At 40.3% G+C, this 18079-nt stretch overlaps 1 protein-coding gene across 4 annotated transcripts in view; it reads left to right on the top strand.

Annotated features, from left to right (window-relative positions):
* Positions 1–17802, top strand: part of ADCY6 (adenylate cyclase 6) — a 591281-nt gene extending 573479 nt beyond the window's left edge. For all 4 annotated transcript variants that reach the window (XM_053708058.1, XM_053708057.1, XM_053708056.1 and 1 more), the window contains exons 21-23: positions 15012–15216; positions 15389–15513; positions 16831–17802. In XM_053708058.1, the coding sequence (XP_053564033.1) occupies positions 15012–15216; positions 15389–15513; positions 16831–16959 (459 nt within the window). In that variant the 3' untranslated portion in view covers positions 16960–17802. The remainder of the gene's footprint in view (positions 1–15011; positions 15217–15388; positions 15514–16830) is intronic.
* The last annotated feature ends 277 nt before the right edge of the window (positions 17803–18079 follow it).

Here is an 18079-nt window from a genome sequence, read left to right as displayed (position 1 = left end):
CAGTTTTAAACAACTTTCCAATTTACTTCTATCATCTAATGTGCTTCATTCTCTTAGTACCCTTTGTTGAAGAAACATCAATGCACATGGGTGAGCCAGTAACATGAGGCATATATATGCAGTCATCAATCAGCAGCTCCTGAGCCTACCTAGGTATGCTTTTCAAGGATGCCACGAAAAACAAAACAAATTAGATAATAGAAGTACATTTGTTTGAAAGTTGTTTAAAATGACAAGCTCTTTGAATCATGAAAGAAAAAGTTTGGGTTTTGTGTCCCTTTACGTTTATTTATATTCTGTCCTTTTAAAGAACATTAAACACTAATTACATTTTATAAGCATAGTATCTCCAGTCTTCCTTCAGTGATTGGTGCCACCATGTTGAAATCTAGTTTTCACTGCATTCTAATGACGACGTGTTTGCACGTACAGAACCTGTCTTTCAGATACTTGCAGTGAAACCTAGGTTCTAAAACCCATATTTAGAGGGATGTGCAAGAAAACATATTTAGTGATTAATGTCCCTTTAACTCTATTTTCTTTCTGCCATCCTCAGTTTTATCTCTTTAACTTTTGTACTCTCTGCCTTTTGCTCTAGTATAGAAGACACACAATCACCCACTTCACAGCAATAAGTCATCAAGTCCAATATTTTCCCCATTCCCATCCTTAGACCCATCAACATATACTAAGTGCTTAGTCACTTGGTCAATCTGAATACCTTGCCTTGCTTAGGTTAGGAAATCCAACCTTTTTGGTTGATTCAGAGATCAGGAGCCGTGAGGTAGTAATAAGGCCAAGAGATACATTGTATGGCCAAATGTATGTGGACACCCCTACTAATTATTTAGTTCAGGTGTTTCAGCCACACCTATTGCTAACAGGTGCATAAAATCCTGTATAAAATCCAGCAGATAGCCATGAAATCTCCATAGACAAACAAGTGTAATGGGCATACTGAAGAGCACAGTGACTTTAATCATGGTATTGTCAGTTTGTGAAATTTCTCCCCTTCTAAATCTGCCCTGGTGCTAAAAGGAATAGGTAGGAAAGCGCTGAAATATATTTGCCAAAAAGTACAATAAAATCCCCAAGATAATATATAAAAGTATTTAAAAGACAAGACTTTTTGCGCTAGAAGTCCGATAAATGACACCAGAGCTACTTCAGTTAACGCAAATCTATACGATGAGGATATATTTTCAGAGAGTACAAATACTTAAATATATAGAAATATATCTCTAAGGTACAAATTTAATATCTATTATAATCACAGAAAAAATAAAAATACACTTAAAAATCAAATAGTGCAAAACACACAAAATATAAAAGGTTAGAGCACAAATGGTAAATTTCTCTTGTAAGATGTATCAAGTCCAATGGATTCATCCTTACTTGTGGGATATTCTCCTTCGCTACAGGAAATGGGAAAGAGAGCATCCACAGCAGAGCTGTCTATATAGCTCCTCCCTTAGCTCCACCCCCCAGTCATTCTCTTTGCCTACTCTAAGTACTAGGAAGGGCAGAGCAAGTGTGGTGACAAAAATGTTAGTTTTTTATTTCTCAAGCAAAAGTTTATTTTAAATGGTATCGGTGTGTACTATTTACTCTCTGGCAGAAAAGGGATGAAGATTTCTGCAAGGAGGATGATGATTTTAGCACTTTGTAACTAAGATCCATTGCTGTTCTCATAAGGGCTGAAGAGTACAGGAAAACTTCAGTTGGGGGAACAGTTTGCAGGCTAAGCTGCATATGAGGTATGTTCAGTCTATATTTTTCTAGACAGACTGTGTTAATTCTAGAGAAGGCTGGCAATATTCCCATGAGGGAAGGGTAAGTTGTATTCAGACACTTGGATAGGAATTTCAGCTTGCATGAAGGGCTCATTAGTTACAGGTGACACTGTTAGGAAAAAACGTTTTTGTTTATTCAGTAAATGATGCAATTATAACGTTTTTTTGAAGGGACTAAAGGGGTCATTGTGGCTTGTTTTTGGGTTTTTTAACCCACATGGTTAATTAAGAGACACTCTGGTGTTTTTCTGATAGGCCTCAAAACATCGAGTGAGTTGGGAGGGGCCTATTTTCACGCCTCAGTTGTGCAGTTTCTTTTCCTCAGAGACATCTAACTGCTTCTCCAGAGGTTCCTGCTGTGTTTGAGGGCTGTAAAAAGTTTTTTTCCCCACAAATCGTTCTGAAGGGCAGGTAGGAGCCACAGCAGAGCTGTGGCAAGGTGCTCAAAGTCCTTTTTACTGGTTTTGACGTTTTTTTCAATCCGGTTTTGTCATTAAGGGGTTAATTGTTTATTTGCATAGCTGTGCAAAGTTACTAAGGCTTTATGATGCTACTGTAAAATTTCGTTAAGTTTACTGCTTTTTTACACTGTGTTGCAGAATTTGTGCAGCTTTTTTTCTCTTAAAGGCACAGTACCGTTTTAATTCTTAGTGTTATTTACTTTGATTTCAGTGTTTTCCAAGCTTGCTTGTTACATTACTAGCCTGTTTAACATGTCTGACACCAAGGAAAATCCTTGTTCAATATGTTTGGAAGCCATTGTGGAACCCCTCTTAGAATGTGTCCCAATTGTACTGATATGTCTATAAACTATAAAGAACATATATTAGTACTAATAGAGCAATAGATGATTCTCAGTCAGAAGTAAATGAGGGTTCACCATTTAGCTCTCCACAAGTGTCACAACCAGTAACGCCCGCACAAGTGACGCCAAGTACCTCTAGTGCGTCAAATTCTTTAACTTTACAAGACATGGCCACAGTTATGAATACAGCCCTCACAGAGGTTTTATCTAAACTGCCTGGTTTACAAGGAAAGCGGGTCAGCTCTGGGTTTAGGAAAAATGCTGAGCCGTCTGACGCTTTAGTAGCCGTATCTGATATGCCCTCACAATGCTCTGAAGTAGGGGTGAAGGATTTGTTATCTGAGGGAGAAATTTCTGATTTAGGAAAGACGCTTCCTCAGACAGATTCTGATATGACGGCCTTTAAATTTAAGCTTGAACACCTCCGCTTATTGCTCAGGGAGGTATTAGCGACTCTAGATGATTGTGACCCTATAGTGGTTCCAGAGAAATTGTGTAAAATGGATAAATACTTAGAGGTTCCTGTTTACACTGATGTTTTTCCAGTCCCTAAGAGGATTGTGAATATTATTACTAAGGAGTGGGATAGACCAGGTATTCCGTTCACTCCCCCTCCTGTTTTTATGAAAATGTTTCCCATATCTGACACCATGCGGGACTCGTGGCAGACAGTTCCTAAGGTGGAGGGAGCTATTTCTACTCTAAGCGTACAACTATACCTATCGAAGACAGTTGTGCTTTCAAAGATCCTATGGATAAAAAATTAGAGGGTCTCCTGAAGAAAATTTTTGTTCATCAGGGTTTTTCTCTCCAACCTATTGCGTGCATTGTTCCTGTAACTACTGCAGCTGCTTTCTGGTTTGAGGCTCTAGAAGAGGCTCTTCAGATGGAGACTCCATTAGAGAAAATTATGGACAGAATTAAGGCCCTTAAGTTGGCTAATTCTTTTATTACAGATGCCGCATTTCAACTGGCTAAATTAGCGGCAAAGAATTCAGGTTTTGCCATTTTAGCACGCAGGGCGTTATGGCTTAAGTCCTGGTCTGCTGATGTGTCATCTAAATCTAAACATCCCTTTCAAAGGAAAGACCCTATTCGGGCCTGAACTGAAAGAGATTATTTCAGACATCACTGGAGGGAAAGGTCATGCCCTCCCTCAGGATAGATCAAATAAGATGAGGACCAAACAAAATAATTTTCGTTCCTTTAGGAACTTTAAGAGTGGTCCCACTTCAGCTTCCTCTGCTGCAAAGCAAGAGGGGAATTTTGCCCAATCCAAGTCAGTCTGGAGACCTAACAAGGCTTGGAACAAGGGTAAACAGGCCAAGAAGTCTGCAGCTGCCTCTAAGACAGCATGAAGGGGTAGCCCCCGATCTGGGACCGGATGTAGTAGGGGGCAGACTCTCTCTTCGCTCAGGCTTGGGCAGGAGATGTTCACGATCCCTGGGCTTTAGAAATTGTGTCCCAGGGATATCTTCTGGAATTCAAAGACTCCCTTCCAAGGGGGAGATTTCACATTTCTCGATTGTCTGTAAAACAGACAAAGAGAGAGGCGTTTTTACGCTGTGTCAAAGACCTACATACCATTGGGGTGATCCGCCCAGTCCCACAAGAGGAACAGGGGCTAGGGTTTTACTCAAACCTGTTTGTGGTTCCCAAAAAAGAGGGAACTTTCAGACCAATCTTGGATCTCAAAATTCTAAACAAGTTCCTCAAAGTTCCATCATTCAAGATGGAGACTATTCGGACTATTCTACCTCTGATCCAGGAGGGTCAATATATGACTACCGTGGACTTAAAGGATGCGTATCTACACATCCCTATTCACAGAAATCATCATCAATTTCTCAGATTCGCCTTTCTAAACAGGCATTACCAGTTTGTGGCCCTTCCCTTCGGGTTGGCCATGGCTCCCAGAATTTTCACAAAGGTGCTAGGGTCCCTTCTGGCGGTTCTACGACCACGGGGCATAGCAGTGGTGCCTTATCTAGACGACATCTTAATTCAGGCATCGACTTTCCAGCTAGCCAAGTCTCACACGGACATCGTGTTGGCTTTTCTGAGATCTCACGGGTGGAAGGTGAACATAAAAAAGAGTTCTCTCTTCCCTCTTACAAGAGTTTCCTTTCTAGGGACTCTGATAGATTCGGTAGAAATGAACATATTTCTGACGGAGGTCAGAAAATCAAAACTCTTAACCACTTGCTGAGCTCTTCATTCTATTCCTCGGCCATCAGTGGCTCAGTGTATGGAGGTAATCGGACTCATGGTAGCGGCAATGGACATAGTTCCTTTTGCCCCCCAACACCTCAGACCACTGCAACTATGCATGCTCAAACAGTGGAATGGGGATTATGCAGATTTATTTCCTCAACTGCATCTGGACCAGGAGACCAGAGATTCTCTTCTCTGGTGGTTGTCTCAGGACCACCTGTCTCAGGGAATGTACTTCCGCAGGCCAGAGTGGCTCATTGTAATGACAGATACCAGCCTGCTGGGCTGGGGTGCAGTATTGAACTCCCTGAAAGCACAGGGCTTATGGTCTCGGGAGGAATCTCTTCTTCCGATAAACATTCTAGAACTTAGAGCGATATTCAATGTGCTTCAGGCGTGGCCTCAGCTTGCTGCAGCCAAATTCATCAGGTTTCAGTCGGACAACATCACGACTGTAGCTTATATCAATCATCATGGAGGAACAAGGAGTTCTCTAGCGATGATGGAGGTAACCAAAATAATCTGATGGGCAGAGGATCACTCTTGCCATCTCTCAGCAATCCACATCCCAGAAGTAGAGAACTGGGAGGCGGATTTCCTAAGTCGTCAGACTTTTCATCCGGGGGAGTGGGAACTCCATCCGGAGGTATTTGCCCAGCTGATTCAGCTATGGTGCACACTAGAATTGGATCTGATGGTGTCCCGTCAGAATGCCAAACTTCCTCGTTACGGGTCCAGGTCCCGTGATCCCAAGGCGGTACTGATAGATGCTCTAGCAGTGCCTTGGTCCTTCAATCTGGCCTATGTATTTCCACCATTTCTTCTCCTCCCACGTCTGGTTGCCAGAATCAAGCAGGAAAGAGCTTCGGTGATTCTGATAGCACCTGCGTGGCCACGCAGGACTTGGTATGCGGACCTAGTGGACATGTCCTCGGTTCCACCGTGGACTCTGCCAATGAGGCGGGACCTTCTAATCCAAGGTCTGTTCACGCATCCAAATCTAATTTCTCTGCGTCTGACTGCTTGGAGATTGAACGCCTGATTCTATCAAAGCGTGGTTTCTCTGAGTCGGTCATTGATACCCTGATTCAGGCTAGAAAGCCTGTCACCGGGAAGATCTATCATAAGATTTGGCTCAAATATCTTTATTGGTGTGAATTCAAAGGTTACTCGTGGAGTAAGATTAGGATTCCTAGAATATTGTCTTTTCTCCAAGAAGGTTTGGAGAAGGGATTATCAGCTAGTTCCCTAAAAGGGCAAATATCTGCTTTGTCTATTCTACTACACAAACGTCTGGCAGATGTCCCAGATGTTCAAGCATTTAGTCAGGCTTTGGTCAGAATTAAGCCTGTATTTAAGCCTGTTGCTCTGCCCTGGAGCCTAAACTTAGTCCTTAAAGTTCTTCAAGGGGTTCCGTTTGAACCTATGCATTCCATAGATATTAAGCTTCTATCTTGGAAAGTTTTGTTTTTAGTAGCTATCTCTTCGGCTCGAAGAGTTTCTGAGCTATCTGCTTTACAATGTGATTCCCCTTACCTTGTTTTCCATGCAGATAAGGTGGTTTTGCGTACCAAACCTGGGTTTCTTCCTAAGGTTGTTTCTAATAAGAATATCAATCAAGAGATTGTTGTTCCTTCTCTGTGTCCTAATCCTTCATCAAAGAAGGAACGTCTGTTACACAATCTTGATGTGGTTCGTGCTTTAAAGTTCTACTTACAAGCAAGTAAAGTTTTCCGTCAAACATCTTCATTGTTTGTTGTTTATTCTGGTAAACGGAGAGGTCAAAGGGCTACGGCTACCTCTCTTTCCTTTTGGCTGATAAGCATCATCCGTTTGGCCTATGAGACTGCTGGACAGCAGCCTCCTGATAGAATTACTGCTCATTCTACTAGAGCTGTGTCTTCCACATGAGCTTTTAAAAATGAGGCTTCTGTTGAACAGATTTGTAAGGCGGTGACTTGGTCTTCGCTTCATACTTTTTCCAAATTCGATACTTTTGCTTCTTCGGAGGCTATTTTTGGGAGAAAGGTTCTACAAGCAGTGGTGCCTTCCGTTTAAGGTCCCTGTCTTGTCCCTCCCTTCATCCGTGTCCTAAAGCTTTGGTATTGGTATCCCACAAGTAAGGATGAATCCGTGGACTCGATACATCTTACAAGAGAAAACATAATTTATGCTTACCTGATAAATTTATTTCTCTTGTGATGTATCGAGTCCACGGCCCGCCCTGTCTTTTAAGACAGGCATATATATTTTTATTTTAAAACTTTGTCACCACTGCACCCTATAGTTTCTCCTTTTTCTTCCTAGCCTTCGGTCGAATGACTGGGGGGTGGAGCTAAGGGAGGAGCTATATAGACAGCTCTGCTGTGGGTGCTCTCTTTGCCACTTCCTGTAGGGAAGGAGAATATCCCACAAGTAAGGATGAATCCGTGGACTCGATACATCACAAGAGAAATACATTTATCAGGTAAGCATAAATTATGTTTTTTGAGCACAATATGTTGCTGTTAGTGGAAGTAAAAATACAATATGTATAAAAACTCAAACAGTAAAAACTCAAGCAAAACAGGCAATATAGGCAAGCGGTTAAAAGCATGCAAAAGGTTAATTTGCAAGTGCTAGACAGGTTAATTTGTGTAGCCAGAGAGTTAGTTAACACCTTATGTTGCAAATGTATGTTAGCAGAGGGCTGTCCTTTAGAAGCAAAGATCTCTTAATGTATGGTATGTATTCTAAAGGCTACAATCCAGCAGGTAATGGAACTAGTTGAATCCAAATCAAATGACGAGTGTGGTAGGATGTGGTAGGATCTCTGCAAATACAGACAGAGAACTTTTCTCACAAGTATGCAGAAACAGATATAAAAAAATGACTATCCAAACGTACAATTTTTTTTTTTTTTTTTTTTAATAAATTTTTATTGAGGAGTGAAAAATAAATGAACAAACATCATGCGGTTACAGGTAAACAGGATACAAAACATAAAGGGGCATGACATAATGATTGTACACAATACAATACTGTTATCCAATTCTATACAAGCAGAAGGTGTACCTTAAAAAAACCTCCGTTTTCAATTTTATTTTGCTTTCCTCGTCTGGAAAAACAATATGAAGTATCCCTTTGTTGTATGCTACAACTTGGTACTGAACAATTTCCCCTTAGTAAACATAACAGCCACTTTTGGACCGCTGACAACTAGGTGATGTTGAGAAGGGGAATGCAGGGAAAAGAAATGCAGGGTCACTTTTGGACCCATTTGTAAAATTAAGATTACAAACATATAGAATGTATGGTGTACAGAAACCTTATAGATCTGGACTAACGAAGAGAATACAAACTAATATTTAACGGCTTAGGAACTCTTCAGTGGTTATAGTACTTGTGGCGTACAGATATCATTAAGACAGGGGAGCTAGGAGAACAATTATTGGGTCCGTAAACAGACCCAGAAAATCTATATTATTAGGGGACTGGTGTGGTATCAGCTCCATATTAACTGTAAAAAGCTACTAAATAAATCTCCTGAATCCAGACCTGTCTCTATCTCATCTACAAGAAGCTTGGTTGTGGCGGTGAAATGCCATTGAACCTAGATAACAAACTATGTATATAACGTTATATGAGCCCTAAACAAAGGGTTTTGGTCAGCCTCTAATAAGTGGCTATATCACTGTGGGGGAAGGGATATAAATGCATCGCCTGCCATGCAGTGAACCGCTACAGTATTCAATAACAGGTGTGAGTTAAACAGCAGTGAATCTGTTAGTATGGTGCACATAATATAAATAATAATGAAGACACACATTGCATCTGGCCTAAAAAATGTATGTATACATTTCTTAGGTTAGGTTATGTTAAGCACTGTGGCAAAACAGTATGTAATATTCCCTTTACTTTGAGCTTCTGTACTGCTATTCAGGTTAATGCTTTCTATGGTAAGACACACAAGACAATCTGAGCTGAAATGCACTTAGTCCACATTGAAGGGAACCCTTCTGCGATTCTTGTTAAAAACAGCCCTCCAGGTTATCAATTGGTGGTTCAAAAGGTGGTAAGAACAGTTCTTGCACAATCTCCACTATATCTGCCGACTGCATGGATTATGAAATCCAACTCACAAGCTCCGTGCATGAGCATCGAGACTAAAGGTAGAGAGCAGGACTGTTTAAATGAGACAAACAGCTGGTTACATATATGAATTCTAAGGGAAGTTAATAGGTAGATCATAGGGCACCACCTGGGGCTACATGGGAGCAGTTCAGTAACGTCCTTTAAATGACAAGTAAATAAGTTCAGGGAAAAAGTTACTAGCCACCGGGTAGGAGCTTAATGACCTGAGTGCCCCATGAACTGTCTTCTGCTAGCCTATGCCAGCGCGAGTGGGAAGTACGACATCTCGGGTGACCTGGGACCCAAACACATACCTTGAAGCCATCGCCAAGCCTCCACGTAATGTGTGACTTACGAATCTCCAGGGAAGGCCAATTTTCAGGCATGACACCGAAGTAAGCACCGGCTCTCCCACAATGTTCAGCACAGATGAGTAAGGGACCTTTGAGTCTGAACTGTCCTGAGCCGGGAAAAGGCTACTTGTCGCAATACTTAATTTTCTGGGATGCAGCTTGCGTTGATCCAGGAGCCCACAATAGAAAGTATGTCTGGGGCCATCTTGAAAGCGCTATGTGAGGAGTACATCTGAACCCACGAGGAGGGAGGGTGCCCTTTCCCAGTCTCCGCATCCATGGCACCTGCCAGAAGTCTATTTCGCTTCCTGCAAGAAGCACGATCTCGTCTCATCTTTGGGACACCCACTCTGTCGGCTGTGAGCACAGTTTTCTCCCCCCGGTCCAGTGCTGGTAGTTGGTCACGACCCCTGCATGGGTAAGTAACCACCTGTATCTGCTGCTGAGTGGCAATGATAGCGTCCCCTATACTCTGTGCTTTATGCTCGCATTGCATGTTCAGTTGCTGCTTTGTGTTCCGCTGGTCCGCCAAAAGGATATAGGACAGCTTGCTTTCAAGCTCCAAGAAGTGAGCATTGAGTGATTTGAGCAGCGCTTCCTGCCATCTATCGACAGCTGCTAACGCCATCTGGGTCATCATCAGGGCCAGTAGTAGCTAGTGTATCGGAGGGCTGAATGTACACCTAAGGTTGATAGGTGCCCGTTTTAGGTAGAAATATTTTGCAGTAGTAGTAAATAGTACTACTTGTAACCCCAGTCTCCTAGGGGGGGGGGGGGAATATGCGGCAGCCCCGGCTCCACAAACCGGCAAACACTATGTGAATGCAGTAGCCGTGAGGCCTAACTGTAGAGCATAGGCAAAGATTAATCCTGAAAGTTCCTCCCAAGATTGACAAATTCTTGAGTGTTGTAATAGTTAGCTGGGTTCTAGGTATGAAGTAAACTCAGTTTCAGAGGAGAACAATAGAAGTTTCATGAAACTCCAAAGTAGAGCCAGGAGCTCCCTCAAGACACGTTTTGCCGCTACAGCTGTAGGTTCCGCCCCCCCCAAACTTACAATTTAGTTTCAGGGAGTCAGCACCACTTCAGAAGAATGCTTATCCCGGTCTGGATGCAATCCGCTGTATACCCGTCAAAGTTAGCTGTTTCGCCAGGATCGGGTAAGTGGAAAAGGTCTGATTCTACAGACTACGGTGGCCTCACTCGGCCAAAAAGAAGCAACGCGTTTTTGGAAATCTTTTCTCAAGCTTCTCTTTCTCTTGAGAAAGGATTTCCGAAACGCGTTGCTTCTTTTTGGCCAAGTGAGGCCACCTTAGTCTGTAGAGTCAGACCTTTTCCACTTACCCGATCCTGGTGATACAGCTAACTTTGATGGGTATGCAGCGGATTGCATCCAGACCTGGATAAACATTCTTCTAAAGTGGTGCTGACTCCCTGAAACTAAATTGTAAGTTTGGATAGTCATTTTTTTATATCTGTTTCTGCATACTTGTGACCCGGATAAGCATTCTTCTAAAGTGGTGCTGACTCCCTGAAACTAAATTGTAAGTTTGGATAGTCATTTTTTTATATCTGTTTCTGCATACTTGTGACCCGGATAAGCATTCTTCTAAAGTGGTGCTGACTCCCTGAAACTAAATTGTAAGTTTGGATAGTCCATTTTTTTATATCTGTTTCTGCATACTTGTGAGAAAAGTTCTCTGTCTGTATTTGAAGAGATCCTACCACACTCGTCATTTGATTTGGATTCAACTTGTTGGATTATAGTCAGTTCCATTACCTGCTGGATTGTAGCCTTTGGAATACATACCATACATTAAGAGATCTTTGCTTCTAAAGGACAGCTCTCTGCTAACATACACTTGCAACATCAGGTGTTAACTAACTCTCTGGCTAAACAAATTAACCTGTCTAGCACTTGCAAATTAACCTTTTGTATGCTTTTAACCGCTTGCTTATATTGCCTGTTTTGCTTGAGTTTTTATACATATTGTATTTTTACTTTCACTAACGGCAACATATTGTGCTAAAAAATTTACTGTTTGTGCAATATAAAAATTTACCTTTTATATTTTGTGTGTTTTGCACTATTTGATTTTTAAGTGTATGTTTATTTTTTCTGTGTTTATAATAGCTATTAAATTTGTACCTTAGAGATATATTTCTATAGATTTAAATATTTGTACTCTCTGAAAATATATCCTCATCGTATAGATTCGCCTTAACTGAAGTAGCTCTGGTGTCATTTATCTGACTTCTAGCGCAACTGTGAGTGCTATCATTATGGAGTGGAATCGTTTAGGAGCAACAATAACTTAGCCACAAAGTGGTAAACCACGCAAACTCTGAGCAGGAACGCTGAGTGCTGAAGGGCATTGCATGTAGAAAAAAAATCAATTATCTGTTGCATCACTCAGTACAGACTTTTTTTTACAGCCTCTGGAAGCAACATCAGCGCAAAAATGGTGCGTCTGGAGTTTCATGAAATGGGTTACCATGGCTCAGCATAAGCCTCACATTAACATTCTCATTGCCAAGTGTTGGCTGGAGTGGTGTAAAGCACTCCGTCAAGGGAATCTGGAGCAATGGAAACGTTCTCTTGTGGGATGAATCATGCTTCACTATCTGGCAGTCTGACGGAAGAATCTGGGTGTGACTGATGACAGGAGAACACTACCTACCAGATTGTATAGTGCCTACTATAAAGCTTTGTGGAGGAAAAATAATGGTCTGGGGCAGTTTTTCAGGGTTTCGGCTAAGGATGGGCGAATGTTTGTAAAAATGTAAAACTAATTTTGATACGTACGTTCAAATCGAATTTTGAATGTTTATATAGCATTCTAACATTCTATTATTTAATTTTTTAAATGCAACATTCGAATTCTAAATAGTATTTCTAGTCTAATACTGTGTTGTATAAATGTAATATTCAAATTCGAATGTCACATTTGAATTCAAATGTCACATTTGAATTTGAAATAGTATTTCTAGTTAACAACTGTGTTGTATAATTGTAATATTCTAATTTGAATGTGACATTCGAATTTGAATGTAGCATTCAAATTTGAAATAGTATTTGTAGTCTACAACTGTGTTGTATAAATGTAATATTCGAATTCGGATGTCACATTCAAGTTACAATGTAACATTCAAATGTGACATTCGAAAGCTGTAAATAACATTCGAAAATAGAATTTTTATGAATATTTGTTCTTATCAACATTCGATTATGTAAATCGAATTTCTACAATAACATTTGTTCTAACATTTGAATTAGAATATAAACACATTCGCCCATCCCTAGTTTGGGCTAGTCCCCTTAGTTTCAGTGAAGGGTCATCTTTATGCTACAAGTTACAAAGACATTTTAGGCAATTGTCTGTTTCCAACTTTTTGGTAACAGTTTGTGAAAGGCCCTTTCGTGTTCTAGCGTTACTGTGCCCCTGTGCACAAAGCCAATGTAAGGTCCATGAAGACATGGTTTGGTGTAGAGGAACTTGAGTGGCCTGCACAAAGCCCTAACCTCAACCCCATTATACACCATTACGATTAATTGGAACGCCATTTGTGAGCCAGACCTTCTCGTCCAATATTAGTGCTTGATTTCACAAATGTTTCCTTAATGGACACAAATTGTGGAAAGCCTTCTCATAAGAGTGTCAGCTGTTATAGCCACAAAGGGGGGGAGGGGCAACTCTATATTAATGCCTATGGTTTTGGAATGGGATGTCCAACAAACTCATATGGGTGTGATAGTCAGGGGTCCACATACTTTTGGCAATATAGTGTATATTAACCCAGTGCAACATTTGGACGTAGGTATTACATCACACAGTACTTTGCCCAGACAGTGTAACGATTGTTACAGTGGGTGACATTGTCTGTGTCACTCCCTGTAACTATCATCGTTGGTGCCATGTGGGAGGGAAGGAGGCGGGTGGATCGGCCCAGCAGAGGAGGGGGGATGCGGAACAGGGTCCCCTACACTACAGAAAATTATTTTGAGGGTTTAGAGGGGACCCTACACTACAGAAAAATAATACATTTAAAAATTAAAAAAAATAAGTATAATTTGCCAGTAACAAAAATGGTGAGGAGTAGTGGGAGGCGGGAGAGTTAGAGAGCTACCAAAAATATAAACACCTACGTCACTGGTTTGCATTAGCCATTTAGTGAATTAAGTTGGTAATTACGATATGTTATATTGGAGCATATATATTGTGTTTTTCCGTTATACATAAGATATAATGATACCACTGATATGTGTGTATGTATATAGTTGAATTAGAAAGTACCTTTTATTAGGTTATAGGTGATCCGGTCCACAGGGAAATGTTTGCTTCAATAGAATACAGAGAGAGAAAACTCCCGTTCTCCAAACAAACACACCAAACTTGTTTCTTTCCTTTTTGCAGCTATTTGCTAATCCCCTCTTCGGCATAAATGGTTAACTTTTTATCCGGTCCATGGGGAAGCTCTGCTTTTTATCATCATCTGGAGTAAAATAGTGAAACTGTATTCCCCTCCTCTGTATCACCTAGCTTTACATACCAGTGTGTCTGCTCCTCATCAAAAGACTGCCTCAGCTGTTATCCGCACGACTCCCGGTATCAGGCACAACTTACATAGTATCCAAAAGAGAACAAACCAGGATAGCCGTAAGACTTAGCCTTTATTCCATTCCGTTTAAATTAATGTCAAAAAAGATAGTGTCCATGCCGGTCATAATGTTTGTTCTCTTTTGGATATAGAGTTAGAGAGCTGTCTGGGAGATCAGGGAGGTGGGTTCCCTACACTACAGCAAATATTAACCTTACAAGCTACCTGATTAAACCCGTCACTGCCGGGAATTTTAGAAGTGTTGTGCACAACTGCAGTTAGCAGTCTTCTACATATTGGACACATTTAATTACTAACATATATAGGGCCAGATTACGAGTAGATCACAAAATTGCTCTTTTGTGAGTGCGATATTTGTGCTATACTCGTAATACCAGCGCACACAATTCTATCCTGGTATTTGAAGTGACCCGCAATGCGATCATGACCTCGCATTCGCATTGCATGGAAGTTTTGCGCTCAACAGAGCGCGCTTCCATAGGCTCCATTGGGAGCCTCGTTCTCATGCCCTGTCTCACCTAGCGCAGCGAAGGGGGTAAGTCATGCAGCAATGGCAGCAAGTGTAAATATATATGTATATGAATATATACATATATATTTATGTGTATATACACATTTTATCACATAAATATACTGTATATGTATATAAGCATATACATATATATTTAGAGAGAACATAGACCACTATATAAAGGCTGTTTTTTTCTAATACCCCACATCCCCTCACTTTAACCCCTAAAGTGCTATTATTTGAAATTTGAGAGCAATTGAGGCACATTTAGAAAATTTTACCAGAGAACAGATCTCTGGTTAATTATTTGAGCTCTAACTGGTTATTTATCGATCTCCCGTTTAGTGCTCCACGTGTAATCTAGCCCATAATGTTTTATCAATTTAATCTGTACAATATACTAAACTTGCTCTTGTGGATTAAACATTACAATAATACAATATACAAAATACAAATATTTCCTAGGAAAACAGAACCTAGTTTGTTATTTACAAAAGTACTGTTAATGATAGACCATAATAAAAAAACATGCATGACATGATACACCATGTGTCAACCTAGGCTTTATGTTATGTGATAAACCAGTTGTTTTCTGTCCCCAGATTATAAGTGAAGACAAATTTCGGCAGCTAGAGAAGATTAAGACTATTGGAAGCACTTACATGGCAGCCTCAGGCCTAAATGACACAACTTATGACAAAGAAGGAAAGTCACATATTACTGCACTTGCAGACTACGCCATGAAGCTTATGGAGCAAATGAAATATATAAATGAACACTCCTTCAATAACTTCCAGATGAAGATTGGTGAGCACTCCACATTTGTATAGAGATGGGACAGTTTGTAGATGATAGAGAGCAAAAGTAGGCTGAACTGAAATAAGTGACTAGGTTATGAGTATAAAGTGTAATGCAGTAATGCTTTAAATGTATGTGGTTGATGACTTCCCCAGCAAGTTTATTTCTGTTCATGTTCCAGGTCTGAATATTGGGCCTGTGGTTGCTGGTGTAATCGGAGCTCGTAAACCCCAATATGACATTTGGGGAAACACTGTGAACGTAGCCAGTCGCATGGACAGCACTGGGGTACCAGATCGCATACAGGTGAGCATGCAACCTTGTCCCCCTGACTTTATACAGTGGGAATTTGGATGTCCCTATACTGCTTACATTAGAGGCATAATTACTTCAGATCACTGTATTCATAATTTTGAGATGTTACACTGCCCTCTGCTGGTGCATTTGTTTTTCTTTATAAGATCCTCTTATGAATTTATAACCAACATTTACATCTTTACAATTTACTATTTGTTTTCCTTCACAATTCTTGGGTGAAGCAACAATATAGATATGCTCCCAGGGATGGCCTAACTCTAGCAGTGCATGGTATTAGCCATTAGTTATGAATTAAGGTCTTTGTCTTTAGTGTTACAAATTCTAAACAGAGTGTGTGTATGTATACATATGTATATATATATATATATAATGTGTGTGTGTTTTTGTGTGTGTGTGTGTATGTATATATATATATATATATATATATATATATATATATACTGTATGTTTGTGTATATATATATGTATATGTGTGTGTGTATGTATGTATATATATATATATATACTGTATGTTTGTATATATATATATATATATATATATATATATATATATATGTTTTTATATATGTGTGTCTGTGTGTGTGTTTTGTGTGATGTAACTATGTTTGTCCAGTGATTTAGATGGCAAAATAACAAATGTAGTCTTGGAAGTAATAGTACCTTTTTAGTGGGCTAACAATATATATTTAGCGGAGGGTCTAGTAAAGTGGACTAAACATTAAAACTTACTATGAAAGACTTCATGATCCTAATATGTATAGCTTTATATTGCAAAGGAAGAGTATAATGGCATGTTAATAATAGTAGTAGAATGGAAACCTTGAAGTATCTTAAGGGAGTTAATAAAGCTAAGCATTTAAAAAAAAAAAAAAAACATCAGGGAAAGCAGTCAAGTTTGAGGGTATCAGGTTCAAGTAATTTGCTGAATGACAAATGCTGTAAGGGAATTTAAAAATGCCTGTTATATGCATAATGTTATGTTACAGAACGTAAGCTCATGAGTCCACTTGTTCTGTTGATTGTTTTACGTACAACTTATAGTAACTCACAGGCAGGGCCCTCCAACCTTGCGATTTCTGATTATTGTTCTGCACTACTGTATACTTAATGTTACAGCACTGCGTAATATGTCTGCGCTTGATAAATACACAATAATAATAAAGGCTAATAATAATGAAGCTTACACTATAGACAGACCTAGATGGCACTTTTCATTTTTATCTCTCATCAAGCCTATGTTTTATACAATAAATAGGTTTCACAAGTAAATACACTACTTACAAGTTTGTTCTTTTATTTTCCTAGGTTACAACTGATTTATACCAGGTGCTTGCAGCCAAAGGTTACCAAATGGAGTGCAGAGGAGTTGTTAAGGTCAAAGGAAAAGGAGAGATGACCACCTATTTCCTCAACGATGGACCAGCCAGCAGTTAGCAGGAACCTCTGCATCCAGGGGAGGAAGATGCCTCATCTTGACCCCGTGCAGAGTGACCAGAACAATGAGACCTACCTACATCCCCAGCAGCAATGTGGGTGTTAGTGGGCTGGGGGGTGCAAAGCCCCTCACCTGTGAAACAGAGCTTGGCAGCGCACGTGTTTGGTGCCGTGCCCACTGACTGGGCTGCTCTGGTAAACAGAGTTCTGCCATACCCAGGAAACAGACTCACCAGTACTATGAGTGGCACAGAGAAGCAGTTTTCACCCTGGCACTTATGAAATGCTCACAGGCGGTACTTGCAAGTTATTTATTGTGAACAAGACGTTTCATTATCATTTTGTTTCCTCTTTTTTTTTTTTAAATTATAGTTGGTTAAACAAAGCAAAAGAATCATTTTAAAATAGACTTGTATAAAAAAAATGCAGCTTTCTCTGAGAACTGACCAAAGAGCAAGTAGACCGGTTCACAGAAGAGAGTGAGGCCTTGCCTTGTTTGTTTATATGCGCTGTATGTCTTTCTCTTTTGGGCCGAATGACATTTCCAGTAGCAGGTGGTAATCAGCTTTTCTCTGGAGAATCCCAGCAGTCCTTGGATTTAACTCCCCATACACTAAGGACACTAATCATCTTCCATGTTTTACACCCTTTTCTTATACCTGGATTATGGATCATCATGGACATTTCTTCTGCCAGCTGGGACTCTTGGCCATTTTAATCCAGTGCACTTTCAGTTTCTCATTAGTCTTTCAGCAGATTCTCTGAGACCCCTTCCATTCTGGGAGAGTTAAATGGGGAACTACATACTGAAAACAGACTAAAACAATGTCTCTGCCTTTTAAACTCTTCTATTGTCTGCCTCTGATTTTAGTTCTGATAATTATTGGAGCTAAAGCAGTACAAGTAAGGAGACTGATGTGCTTGCGCGTCTTTAAACTGAGAGCGCATTCGTCTTTTTTTTTCACTGTGAAGCTGTCATAATCTTTGTCTCATTTGCCAAAATCTCATCCAACCTGTGAGATCTCAGGTGTGGATCAGAGGGATAAAAGCCTCCCTCGTTAAAGGGGCGGCACATAAAGCATTAGTTCCTAGCTAGCTTGTGACTACCAGAGGCTGAAAG

This window comes from Bombina bombina, chromosome 3 (assembly GCF_027579735.1).
Source record: "Bombina bombina isolate aBomBom1 chromosome 3, aBomBom1.pri, whole genome shotgun sequence".
Taxonomy (NCBI): Eukaryota; Metazoa; Chordata; class Amphibia; order Anura; family Bombinatoridae; genus Bombina; species Bombina bombina.
Note: the sequence above shows the minus strand (reverse complement) of the source record. Positions and strands in the feature narration are given on the sequence as shown.